Genomic DNA, 13,552 nt, shown 5'->3' with positions numbered 1-13,552 from the left:
CCTGTCAGTTACTGCAATTAGCAGACCCCTCGCTCGTCCCTACGTCACCACATTAATGCACTGCGGTCTTCAAGCAGCGAGTTATCTAGCATCAACTCAGATCCATAAGTGTGATAAAAACATGATAAAAACCATCAAAACAGACATTGGGAAGGATTTTTACCTGCTCCGCCATAGGCGCATAAACATTCACCCATCTGTCGCTCTGGCGTTCACCAGCAGTGAGACCATGAGTGAGACGGGTGTCGGTTTGTAGGGTTCTCTCTTGTGATTGGATATTAATTTCGGGATTCCCCGAAAAGTTTATTAGCCGATTACATGCAGGGCAGCTGACTGAGATATTGGCTTTATGAAACACGCACATTATGAAAGTGATCACTGTATGAATAAAGAGTGATTTAACACTTATAAATAAATAAACCGCTTACTTCACCTTTAAATAATCGTTTTAATGTAAGTAATCAACCAGCAAAGTTTCATTACGATATCTATATGTTAAACAAACATACCCTTTTCAACTTCAGCGTCTCGCCTTAGAACAGAAATATGTGTGCAGAAGATGTTCAACAATGACTAAAAAAGGTGGGTGTACGGGTCTACCTGTACGTTACAGCTTGCAGAGCTCGGCAGTAGCAGCTGGCCAGCCAGAGGGAGCGATCAGTCAGCAGGTTGGGGCAGTGTGAAATCTTCAGTATGAGCAGGTTAGTTCCCGTGGCCTTTAACAATGCCTCCAGGCCTTCCTCCAGACAGCCACTTATATAGAAATGTAAGGCAAGGTCAAACAAAAACATACAGATGAAGACGGAACATAGGAAGTAATGCTGTCCTTCTATCAGCATTTCTTCCATTTATAGCACAACAGAATGTCCCTGCAGTGTTTGCAGCAATACACGCAGGAAGCGTAAATCACACAAACACTTTTCCCACTCATATTTCTAACGTCTACTTGTCTTCTTTCAGGAAGTGATATCGGACATTGCTGATCATAATCAAAGACGAAACAAACACCAGCATTCAATCACTCGTGTTCCTCTTGTCACCTTTCTCTCATCTATCAGTTTGAGCAGTCGTTTAGGATGTCACTTATAAGTTCAAAATGACACATGATGCGGTCAAAGGGGACATATTATGCTGATTTTCGGGTTCAAATGTGTATGAATGTGTATTTATGGTTATCTAGAAGCAGTTTTCATGGTGTATTGTTGAAAGAAACAAGATTTTTCTCACTCTGACCATTTATTCTTCACCAATTTTCAGTTTATTTCCCCATCCGTCTGAAATACTCCGAGTACAATATATTTGTGCCTCTGTTTCTGCTGCATGTGCGTCTCACCGTGTGCTTTTCAAGTAGTCGTCCTTGGTTTCCTTCTTGCCCCGCTGTCTAGGTTTGAGGTTCTGCAGGATGAGGGAGTGTGTCTGCGTGCACCACTGAGACAATATGCCCAGGAACTGAGGGGACAAACAAGGAGATCAGAGGACGTATACAGCGAGAGACAGTACAGCTAATCTCACACCACCTGTTGTGCTGTTTCCATAACGCATGCAGTATCTCAATGTTCACTGTATGCACCTTGGAAGAAATACGAGCGTTCTCCAGCAGAACCCTGGTCCACACAGCGGGGTGACGAGCCACAAATTTCCAGTCCCGGCAGACCTCAGCGGCTCTCAGCAGGGTTTTAGTGTCTAGGTAGGTGAAGATGCAGAAGAGAGCCGCACGCATTTTCAGGATCTCCGGACTGATCACCTCGTTGGACTTTGACGGGCTCTTGTCATGGCGGCATGGCTTGTTGTAGTTATCAGACCGTCCTGTGTGGGAGGAAATAAAACGTCTTAAAAGGTGCACTATGTAACTTTGGATGTGTCAGAGAAGTGAAATTTTTTCTAAGGTATAATGTCTGAACTGAATAAAAAAAACTTTCCTCGCGGGAAAATTGGATCCCTGGAACACTGTTTGAAGTTAGAAAACTTCCTGAAAAGTTACTGTTTCACTGTTGTTGTTGTTTACAGCAGCTAGTACTACATTTTGTTCCAGGTTCCTAAAAATAAGTTTCTATTCATCATTTCATGATATCAGCAAATGTTATCAAATTCCCCTCCCCTGAAACTGCATAGTGCACCTTTAAAAGTTAAGTTAAAAAAGAGAATATTTCTGATCATGGTGTAAGATTCCTGACAGCCTGAAATGCTCAACATTTTTAAAGGTTTCAATCTATTCTGGACTTTTTGGACTACTGCGATGGTCTTTAAACTGGCATACAGCCTTCAGACTCATGACAAAACAAAGAAAAGAGAAAATAGCCTATTGTATTACTCTTGTTTAAAAGGTCCTGTCCTCAGATGCCAATGTAATTTCGGAATTGATTCTAGAATCTGTTCTGACCTGCCTGGTTAACATAAAGTAAAAAATTAAAATAAAGTAAAATAAAATTAGATTTTAAAAGCCTACTTTTAGTGGTTCATTCTCTTAGTGACTTTTTTCTTATCAACAAGCAGGAATGTCTTGCCTTTAATTCACCTATAAAACTGCCGATGAGCCAACCTTTTCTCAAGTCAATTTCTAAAAAACAAATACAAAGCAAGTGCATCATGCACATTGTTAAATCGATTTCAGTCACACGGTGGCGCCAACCCTCAACAAGACAGTAAATGAGATTATATAATTTTTTTTTCAATGTCTCTATTGCTATCTATTGGCTTTATTCCTCCCGGCAAGATTGCTCCTGAGATGACTCATTTCATCTTTGGCCTCGGAAGGCGTCTGCTCAAAAGCATCAGGGCCATAGCTTACAATCACACTCTCTTGTCCTCCTTCTCTCTTTCTCTCTCTCGCTCACACATACACACACACCACCTACGCTCAAGACCGCCAAATGAACTAAAAAAGCCAAGCAGTGTGTTACATGGAGAGAAAAAAAACTGTGTTTGTAGATGCATACCATCTGATAAAACCTGGCAAAGACTCTGTCCCAATAAGGAGAATGGCGTCAGAGCAGAGGAATGCCAATAACATGTTGAGAGTTACGTGAGAAAAATCTTTGAGAGTTGATGGGGCCGTCATAGCAGTTCATGTTAATTTGTCACAGGGCTCTGGCCCAGTTTCTCTCCTTAGCAGGCCGCCTCAGTTCATCCTGATATTGAGAAGAAACCCGACAGAAGGTGGGGAAAGATGGAGAGCAGCAGCAGTGAGTTTGAGGATGTTGGCAGGATAGGAAGTTAACAGAGAGATGTCCAATCTCTGTGTGGATTTGAAGAAATGTGCGGACATGACTGGCAGTCGGACTTGGCTTGCTCGTTGAAGCGAGCTTATTATATTACAAAAAACTGAGATGACACAAGAGGCAAACTAACAAATACAAATATGGTACATATTATAACCATATAATATATCTACCACAGACACATCCATATAAAGTAAGTGTAGAGCAACAAAGCCAATGTAGGACTTTGTTTAGTCATCATGTTTAACATAATATAGAGACATAGTACGTACTGTTGGTAGATACGTTAGTGTTAACACTTCATGAACTTTACCTGAGATAATCACATTTTAAATCAAAACAACCAAGATGGATCGTATTAGGTTGCAAACCAACTAGCTGAAAATGTTCATCTGGTCCATGATGGATGTTTTTTTTGTTTCTTTTACAAGATTATAAATACTTGTTTTGTCTGCACTTAAACAAACACTATCCTCTTGTTCAGAATAGGGCAACAAAGTGTTTTGTTATTTTCTAACATGTAAAGTTCAAATAATCCTGTCATCATCATGAACACACATTTAACTTTTTCCACATGCAGCACTTTAACAACAACTCACAGTAAATTATATTTATAAACAAAAAGTAGTTAATATGGCTCTCTAGAGCCCTGTTTATTGTCTCATGATGCTTTACAAATCACATAAATGAGGGCTGACAAGCTGAAATTGGCATTTTAAATTGTCAAGTTAGGTAAGGTCAAGTTCTTTTTTGGGGCCAATAAACAATTGCATCTCAGCAGCCTGTGAAGCACACTACATCCTCTGTCTTTGGACGCATAATTTGTATAATACATTCCCCCAAAAAACGTGTCAGTGTGTTTGATGTTGTGATTAGGTTCCTTCAGAGTTTAAGTCGTTTTCTAAGAAATGTTATAATTATGTCTACACACTGCCACAGATTTGAGGCCTCTCTCCTCTATGTTTACCAAATATGATCACGGCTGATCCAAAATCACTTTGTGGAATCAGCTTTCGTCAGTTTAAAAAGCTGCAGCAACATCACAGCGACTGCAACTCAGCCCTGACTTTAGATCCACATCAGGCACTGCTCTCGCAGGAGACATTTCAGGGCCTTCATTCTGTGAGTCCTGGCTCCCACGTATCTGAGCTGAATGCTGGATTGGAGAGAGTGTGTAACAGTGTGTTCATTTCTAATAATAACAACTTCACCATAGCGAGTATGTTACCTGTGTTGGGGCGATACCCTGGCCTGCCGTGGTGCGGATAGGGAGCGGCGGACTGCTGGACTTCTGCCACGGTTCTCCTCTCTTGTTCCCACATCTCCACCTCAGACTCTGTGGTCCGGGAGCCTCCGTCTGACACGTCTCCCTCCTCGCCCTCAGTGCTGTTCCGGTACGGTCGCCGCTGCCAGTTCTGGATGGCCTGTTTACGGAGACCCCAGTTCCTGGATCCGCCACAGCCGGGGGAGCGCTCGTAACCCCCCTCGCCCAGCCGGCACTGCATGTTATAGTACTGAGCCTCAGGACAATCCTCCATGGGATGCATCTCCACGCTGTCACTGTCGTAACCTCCCGAGCCTTGTGACATGGACTTGACCCGCCCTGATGCTCTGCAGCAAATCAACAAGGAAGTGTGGTGTAAATACTTTTTTCTATATATCCAAGAGCCAATAAACTGCCAGTCTTTATTCTGAATGAAAAATGTAAAGGAAGAGTGCAAAATGTTTGGTGTGTTAAATGAGAAGATAGATAGCCCTACCACTCTCATGACTGTTAAATATAAAGGTACAGCCAGAAGCCAGTTAGCTTAGCCTAGCACAAACACTGTAAAAGGGGAGAACATTGCCTTCTTGGCTCAGTCCAAAAGAAACAGAATCTACTTTTTCAGACTCATTAATTTACATGTCTAAAACTGACAGATTGTGGTTTTATTGGGGTTATATAAAAGGAGTATTGGTCAGGCACCAGCGACCAGTAAAGTCTGCAGGAAGTCACCGTAGCCAGCCAAGAAATAGTCCTTCCCTTAAACTTTGGATAAACCTCAATCTGTCATTCTTACACTTGTTTATCTCTCTTTCTCTCGCTTTCATTACAGTTTCAACATTTTAAAAGTACTTTGAGTTGAAGCCAACCTTCAGTTTTATGGGAGTTTGTTCCACATATGTGGAGGATAAAAACTGACTGCTGCCTGTTGGTAAATTTCCGTTAACTTTTGACAGCCTCAGGCTAGCTGTTCCCTCCTATTTCCAGTCATCATGCTAAACTACGCTAACCATCTGTAGATTCATATAAAAAAACAAACAGATGAGATAGTGGTATCAATCATCTTTCAATCCAAGAATTGCATAGAAAAGCGAATACTTGGATTTCGTAAAATATCAAAATGATTCCTTTTGCAAATTACTCTTGTGCCATCAACAATTTAGATTTTATAATTAATTTGCATGCTTACCTTTTTAATATGTCTTATACTATTATACAATACACATACAACAATCATCACTACACTGACAATAAGTAGATCACATGTTTGCATTTAATCTGTTTAATTAAAGTGTGATAATCTGGCAGTCATATAAAAACCCTACACATAAAGGACTCGCACATATAAAAAGGCAGTGTCATTACATCTGCTCTAAATCTTTCAGTGACCTGTTCATTTGATTCTTCTGATTATTTCCTGTAGCAACGTCGGTACCTTCTGTTCAGAGCAGCATCCTTAAATGTCCAATGAGGAAAACAGCAGTATTGATATTTCATTTGACAGAGCTGGATGCACTTGGGAAACCAAAACGAACCACAAATCGATACTAATGTATGACTGAAAGGGGACCAATTGCCTTTTTTTAAAAGAATGAGGGCAGTTTTTGTACATACGTATTGCTTCAGTACTTAAATAAACCCCCAGCATTTACTAGTAATGAGAAGTTACATATATCAGCCTATCAAAAGGTAGGCAATTTTTCTTTCCTTTCTCGATTTCTTCCTCCTAAGAACTAATTTTGTCCATAGCGTAAAATGAAGAGTGGAAGCATCTGCTTAGATGATTTTAGGAATAACAAACCAAATGAAATCATATAACATAGCCTTCTGCAGGTACCACTGATCAATGCTAAAAAGGAAAAGGGGATGCAAAAAAAGATGTGCTGTGTCTTCATATATGACCTGAGATAATGTAAAATCAAAAAAGGACTGTGTGTTATGGTTTCAACAATCAGAACTGGGTCGATGACAAAACTGTGATTCATTAGAGTCTAATGAGCTGTTTGTAAAGCAGTAGCCTGATAAATAAACTGCTTCAGTGTTTTGTCAACTTTAAATCAATAGTGAGACTTATTTATATAAATAGATCCCAATCAAGAGGCGCTTGTAATTAGCGATGGCTGATTATTGATTTCAGAGTGTGTATTCAGACAGCTAAGTAGCACAGGAGAGAGAAATAGCCAGAGGAAAACACACACTCCCTCCTTTGTCAACCTCCTGCTTGTGCTGTTACCTAATGTGAAAATCAGTATGAACTACACTTAACGTTTAGTAACTAAAAGTCTCGATTCTCGAAATTTAAATCACACAGATGAATACAATTTAGCTCAAAGCTTTAAGTTAGGTTTAGTGCTGTTTAGTGAATGGCAGCTAAGGATCTATACACATGAGTTACATATTTTAGGAATAAAATATAAATAATATTAAAAATATAAAATAATATTCTCATAAAATCTGATGAAAAATGCATATGAAAACTGTTACAATTACTGTTAGATATAAAAAATAAAATGTATAAATGTTTTTGTCTTGATAAGAAAATGTGACCGTCTAAGGCATTTTTGAGGATTTTACATTGTTGCATTGATATCTGGTGAGGTCAATATCAATAAATCCCCGAAACACTAGAGATTATCACCATTACTACAGTGGCACATAATATTTATCCCAGATGAAGAGCTATTTACAACCAGGAGACAGAAGGCCTAGAGGGTCAGCGTGTGTGTCATGACATCAGTGATTCAATGGGGAAAGCCTGACAGGTTCTGTGTGACGTCACATTAGGGAAACACATTCACACACCAACTGGGCATGACAGTTGGGTAAATCTGAGTAGTATGGCATAGCCATGTGTCTGAAATCTCCAGCAGGGACCCAGAAATAGTTTGAGTCACACCTAACAAACACCTCACGCAGAGAGCAGATTCTACTGAATGACAGCCCAATGACCTAAAGATGGGATCAATTCCATTACACATCACAGAGTTCAACACAGTACTACATAAAGTATAACCATATCAAAGTGGATGTGTGATTGTAAAACATGCAAGAAGAGCACACTCAATTATTGACAATAAATAAATGACATGCTGCAAGTCTATTATTGATAAAGGTATTGCATAGGACTAAAAATAAATTTTCTTGTTTGGTCTGAAAATAGAACACATTTGTGAATGCCTGTCACAAGTCCTCAGAGCCCAAGGGGACCATTTATTTGCTTGTTTTGTCCACCGAAAAGTCTATTACCAAGAAATATAGCCAATTTTTTTTTTTATATTTACAACGTTAAAGAATTATACAAGCAGCAAATTCTCACTATTGAGAAGGTGAAAGCAGGAAATATCTGGTAATTTTGCTTGATAAATAACAATTATTATCTATTATGAAAACAGTTGGCGACTATTTTTCGACTTATTGAAGAATCTCTTGATATTATAGTTATTTTAGTTGGAAGTTGTGTGAATTCTCTATAAGAGCCATAGTGTGCCCCTATCTTTTTGAGCCCACTCACAGGTTTATAAATGCTAGAGAAAAACCCAAGTCAAAGAGGCTGTGGCTCTTTCACACAGGTACAATAGATGGTGGTTAAAAGCTTCATAATTCCACATAACTCAAGGGTTGTGTTTGACATACCCTGTGCTGGGGGAGGACCGTCGATCCGACACTTGGTACATGCCTCTTGTGCTCCCAGAGAGGCTGGAGTTTCTCTGGAGAGACAGAAACATGCAGATTGGGGAGAAACAAAGAGAAGTCAATTTACTCAATTGTCCTTCATTAGACATGTCCATAGTTCAAATGTTCTTCGGCCGTGTGATCTTTGTTATAACTTAGTAAAGCTCCTGAAAGAATGCATGACCGATGTGATACTCTATAGCCTACTATTAATTTGTTCCACAATCTACAAAACATTTCAGATGATAGGGGGGGGGGGCAGGAATTCCTACAGTTAAGTTTTGTTTTAAAGATCTAAAGTCTTGGCACAGTTTCACTGCTACTAGACTGATATAATCAGATATTATCACAAGAGTTCGTATAGGAATCCTGTGTCTTTACACATCACCGCAGTACGATCAAGTCAAAAGATGACAATAAGCCCTGAAGGTGGCAGCACAGGAAGAGCCATTGGTTCCCCCACTATGGGACGAGAATACCATCATAAAATGCAATGCTAAACTTATATAAAAGATTTTCATATTTAATAAGCAAAAACATTTGTCTAAAAGTGATACAACAGGAGGTCAGCGGGTGAACTAAATATTTACGAATCATCCACTCATGATTATCCTCGACAAAACTACCTGCCAATCTGGCCAGAAGTAATTAAGATGTCTTGCTATTGTTGCTGACTGTATCAACACACACTTGCATCCCTAGACCCTCACTCTAGCAACACAAAAAGCCTCAGCATATTGATTTCTTCCAAAAATATTGGGCTGTAGCTCTAAGAGCAGGTGAGGCGTTTTCAAGAGTATTCTTTGTGAGTGTGTGCAGCCTGATTCTCACTCCCTTCTATTCAGCCTGAGAGCAAAATCCTCCTGGTCACGCTTTCATACACATCTCAAAGCTGTGTGTAGTGTTTGTATGTGTGAGTGTGTGTTACTACGTGGGTGTGAAATAGCGCCAGGTGGAACTCTGTGTACCACACTGGCGAAGTGCCACAGAGGGAAAATGTGCACGCACACATACACACACACTCTCTCTCTCTCTCTCTCTCTCTCTCTCTTCCTTTACTCACACAGCTTGTGTCTGGCCTAGTGCCAGTGAAAATGGACTATAGACGAAACAGGCAAACAACGTGCATGGCTCTCATTCCTGGCCAGCCTGCTGTGAAGGCAGAACAGGGACAAATCTCCCAGAAATGGATGGTACAAAATGTCTTCAACAGTCTGAAAACTAAATTTGTTGGTGTCCAAAGTTTGGTCTTAAACAAAAAATCTTTGTTTATTTCTACATCTGGTTGTCTCTCTTTTTAGAAACACTACGATTGAACCAAAGCTACCTTATCCTGCCTCCTGGCACATCCTTTGAAGAAATGCATTAGATTCTGCTTAGATTGAACTAGAAAGTGAGCAGGAAGCAAGTCATCCATCCGTTCTCCCGCTGTCAGTCCTAAAATACCTCTGCGGCTCTAAAACCTGTCTCCTAGGAGATGGGGGCGACCTCGCTGATGCCGTGACAGATAGATGGAGAATGGGATTGTCAGGGTGTGTGGTTGGTTGGGTGACATCTCTGGGCTTCCCTAGACAGTGAAACAAGGTGCCAACCAGTCTGCGACTCCACACTTGTACATGTCATGTTGATTATTCACAGTTCCGTTAACTCACTGATGTTTCAATCCAAAGAGAGGACTAGGTCTAGATTTAGGCAGCACTGTTTCAGGTCAGTAACAGGTCACATGCATATTTAGCTTAAGGAACAGGAAAACAATGTTTCTTTATTTGATCTCATTTATTTGCAACAGGTAAGGTTAAAAAGGAAGACTCCCTTTATATTATTCACTGTATGACTATGCAAAGACAGTGATCTGATGAGAAACAGCTAGTTTCTCTCTGGCAGATCTGTACCACATTACATGTGATTCGAAATCATGTTGGAAACATTCAGCGCGAGCAAGAGCTGGTTTCCATGGCAGCACACAGATTTGTCCAATGAAACAGGTCGCCTCTTTTCCAAGAGGTGTTGGATGATAAGTGACATCTTTTAGGACGGAAAGTATCTGCTTTTACTTTTGTATTGTGTATGTAGCAAAGCTTTCTGCTTTTCAAGGGAAAGAAAGCAGGGAGAGAGAAATGCCACAATGGAAGCAGTGGAAAGTCTGCAGAGACAAATAGCTTATCTCTCTTTTCCTGACAACGAGGTAGATTCTTATGCCAGTGCACTCTCTGGTCAGGTTGTCGTCCGCTGCAGAGCTTAAACTATTTCCTCTGTTTTGACTGCGAATGCAACACATTGATCCATAGAGGATCAAGCCTCTAGTAACACCATCAGTCTTTATGATCCCATGGCAGGTGAGCATCTTTTATTACAACACAAAACAAAATGCATGCACTATATGGTAACATTTTTGTAGCAGGGTATTATTATTTTTTTATGTTTTTTTTCTGAGCCCACTTAATTCAAATTCTTTCAATTCCTTGAGGTAAACTTTACATGTAAACTTTACATGTAACACTACAGCAAACAATATTTTTCTTGGGAAATGCCCTTCCCTGTTTTGACATGACAGGATTCTTGTGCACAAAGCCAGGTCCATAAAGAAATGGATTCCCAAGTTCGGGATAGAAGAACTTGACAAATATGACCACTGACCTCCACTCAATAGTCAACTTTGGGATGGAAAAAAGACCGCTAGATCCAGATCTTATTTAACAAAATCAATCATCACTAAAGCTCTTGTGACTGGATGAGAACAAATGTCTGATGACAGGTCCAAAAATGGCTGTAATAAAGTCATAAAAACATGTGTTTGCAAAGTGATGTTTATCACATATTAGGGTGTTCTAATTGTGTGTTCATATACCTTTGGCTATTTAGTGTATTCAGTAAGTTTATCAAACTGTGAATTAGAAATATGACATTGAAAATTGCAAAAACTAAATGACAGAAACCTAGATTATTTTGTTTTAAACAATATGAGTAGAAGTCAAACGGCATGAACATGAACAATAATTTAAGCACACATATCATGCCCATGTCTTGTAATTTAAAACACCTCTGTGTGGTTTAATTAAAGACATGCTTTTATAGTCAACACAAAGATAATGCCGCAACTAATTAGTTAATGGCCTAAAAGACCTCACAGCACATTTTCATACAAACTATTCTGTTCTACTAAAAAAACACTTAGCTTCTGCTCAATTTCACCTGCCAATGTATGAAAACGTTTAAGTCTCCAAGAAGAGTAAAGTCGATGTATTGTCTCAGGGTATCTTAAAGTCTATTAATGGTTTGACCTGTGGTGCCAACATGGGCTTTACTCAATAAAATCAATGCTCATGCACTATTCAAAAGCACAAAAAACTCCTGTGTCAAGGATTGTCAGAAAGCTGGAGGCTAGCTCTCTGAGGGAGTCTTGAAGCCGAGTCCTTGGCGGTGGAACAAAAACTGAAAATATTATTCAGTTATTGTTAAACACTAGTCACTGGTCTTATTATTTCATGTGATCAGGAGCAATTATAAGTAGGCTATTTCTATGTTAGCGCAGTGGAGTTAATGATACCACTTTCCTACGGTGGCGCTGAGCATTCACCAAATAAAAAGAAGTTTCACGGCTAATGTAGCCGTTAGCACACTCAGGATCTCGTAATTACGAGATCCTGAGTGTGCTAACGGCTACATGTGGTTAAATGATATGCAGTTTGTTCAATATGGGCCACCGGAGCCACCGCACTGTGTTGTCTCATCCAATCAGAATGCCCGGTGGGCTAGTTCACTTTTACCTCCTGTTTGTTACTGTATAGGAGCGCAGTTTTATTGAATGCTTTGATGAAAGCAGTCGTTTAAACTCGGTGTGATCCTTGACTCATACAAACACATAATAACTTTTTACAAGGAGGGCATGACAATGATGCCTACAGTCTATTGAAATCAGTTAAGAAATAAGAATAGCGCCCTCTAGGGTCACACATTCTGACAGGTCACAGCTTTCGGTGCAACACCGGACTACAATGGGCCCCATAATCAATACAATTATTTTAAATGTTTTGTTTACTGTTCATTCATTAATCAGCGATCGCATCGGGTAGCCTATACTGAGGGACACATTTTCGGCTTTACGCCCGTGATCAGCTGCTGAGGTCCGACTGCGGGCTTTTCTCCTGAACAGTCCTAGTGACTGCATGTCTGTTGACATAGCTATACTCATAACAACCCAGTCTCACAGTTAAATGTTTTAATACTTATGTTGGTCCACAGCTGAAAACATAGTTTCACAAAAACAGTCCTGCAATTGAGAGATTATTAAGTTGTTTGCTTCCAATTTAAAATGATTGCGCAGTGGAGCCTACACATTTCACTGTGATGGGTAACTTGGTTGGTTAGTCACCTTTTAAAAAAACAAAAAACAATCTGACCATTTCAGTGCCAATTTTGAGAAACTTCTACGATTTGTGCAATGGACCAACGTTTTTACATAGCCTACTTCACTATGAGACTGGGTTAATCAATAAGAACAGCGCCCTCTAGGGTCACACATTCTGACAGGTCACAGCTTTCGGTGCAACACCGTCCTGCAGCCAGCCAGCCATCGTTATTGATGAATGAGAGGGGCGATCCTTATCTCGTAAATACGAGATCTTTTCTCGTAATTACGAGATCCTGAGTGTGCTAACGGCTACATTAGCTGTGAAACTTTTTTTTATTTGGTGAATGCTCAGCGCCACCGTACTTTCCATTACTTTACTGATCATTATACTGTAAGCATTATTTTCCATTACTTAACTTATATTTACATACATTTATATAACCTATTCTTGTTTTTTGTCAATATTCTTTCTAATATTTTCTTACAGGTTTCCCACAGCAGGGATTGGTGAGCAACATGAGTGCCCTCTACTGACTCCCTACACAGGTTTGAAGGTTGCCTGCTACCTACAATTATCGGTCTGCTGTATCCTCTTGCTGTGGTTGAGTTAATATGTAAGACGCTCTGCTGAAATAATTCATTGTTGTTGGTATCGTTATTTGTGTTATTTCTTCAAGTGGGGGGTTTAAATTCAATATCAAACACTTTTGTAATGGGTTGTTGTAGAAATATTAAGCTATATACTAAGCTAGCTTGAGTATAGCCATTCCTTGGTGTACCTTGCTACCAAACAGTTAGCTGAAATTAGCTTGTTTGTTTTAGCATTTGAGTTTAGTGTTACTGTACAAAGCTTGCTGTGAGATACCTAATTTGAATCTATTATTATCATCAGGTATGAATATTAATATTTCTTTTTGACTACTGTTGGCATACATAATGTCGCTTGTATCGGTCCTCAGGATAATTCTGGAGCTTATTGCCATGAAACTGGTTATGAGAGACCTGATTTTAATCTGTTATTAATTATTAGAACAAAACAGCTATTTG

At 39.7% G+C, this 13,552-nt stretch overlaps 1 protein-coding gene across 1 annotated transcript in view; it reads right to left on the bottom strand.

Annotated features, from left to right (window-relative positions):
* The window catches only part of fbxo41 (F-box protein 41), a gene marked incomplete at its 5' end in the record, with an annotated part of 38,377 nt that overhangs the window by 5,350 nt on the left and 19,475 nt on the right, over window positions 1–13,552 (bottom strand). Inside the window, 5 exons of the mRNA XM_080029256.1 lie at window positions 601–753; window positions 1,334–1,449; window positions 1,571–1,806; window positions 4,447–4,829; window positions 8,116–8,189. Coding sequence (XP_079885382.1) covers window positions 601–753; window positions 1,334–1,449; window positions 1,571–1,806; window positions 4,447–4,829; window positions 8,116–8,189 — 962 coding nt within the window. The remainder of the gene's footprint in view (window positions 1–600; window positions 754–1,333; window positions 1,450–1,570; window positions 1,807–4,446; window positions 4,830–8,115; window positions 8,190–13,552) is intronic.

Source organism: Ammodytes marinus (assembly GCF_949987685.1).
Source record: "Ammodytes marinus genome assembly, chromosome: 6".
NCBI lineage: Eukaryota > Metazoa > Chordata > Actinopteri > Uranoscopiformes > Ammodytidae > Ammodytes > Ammodytes marinus.
Note: the sequence above shows the minus strand (reverse complement) of the source record. Positions and strands in the feature narration are given on the sequence as shown.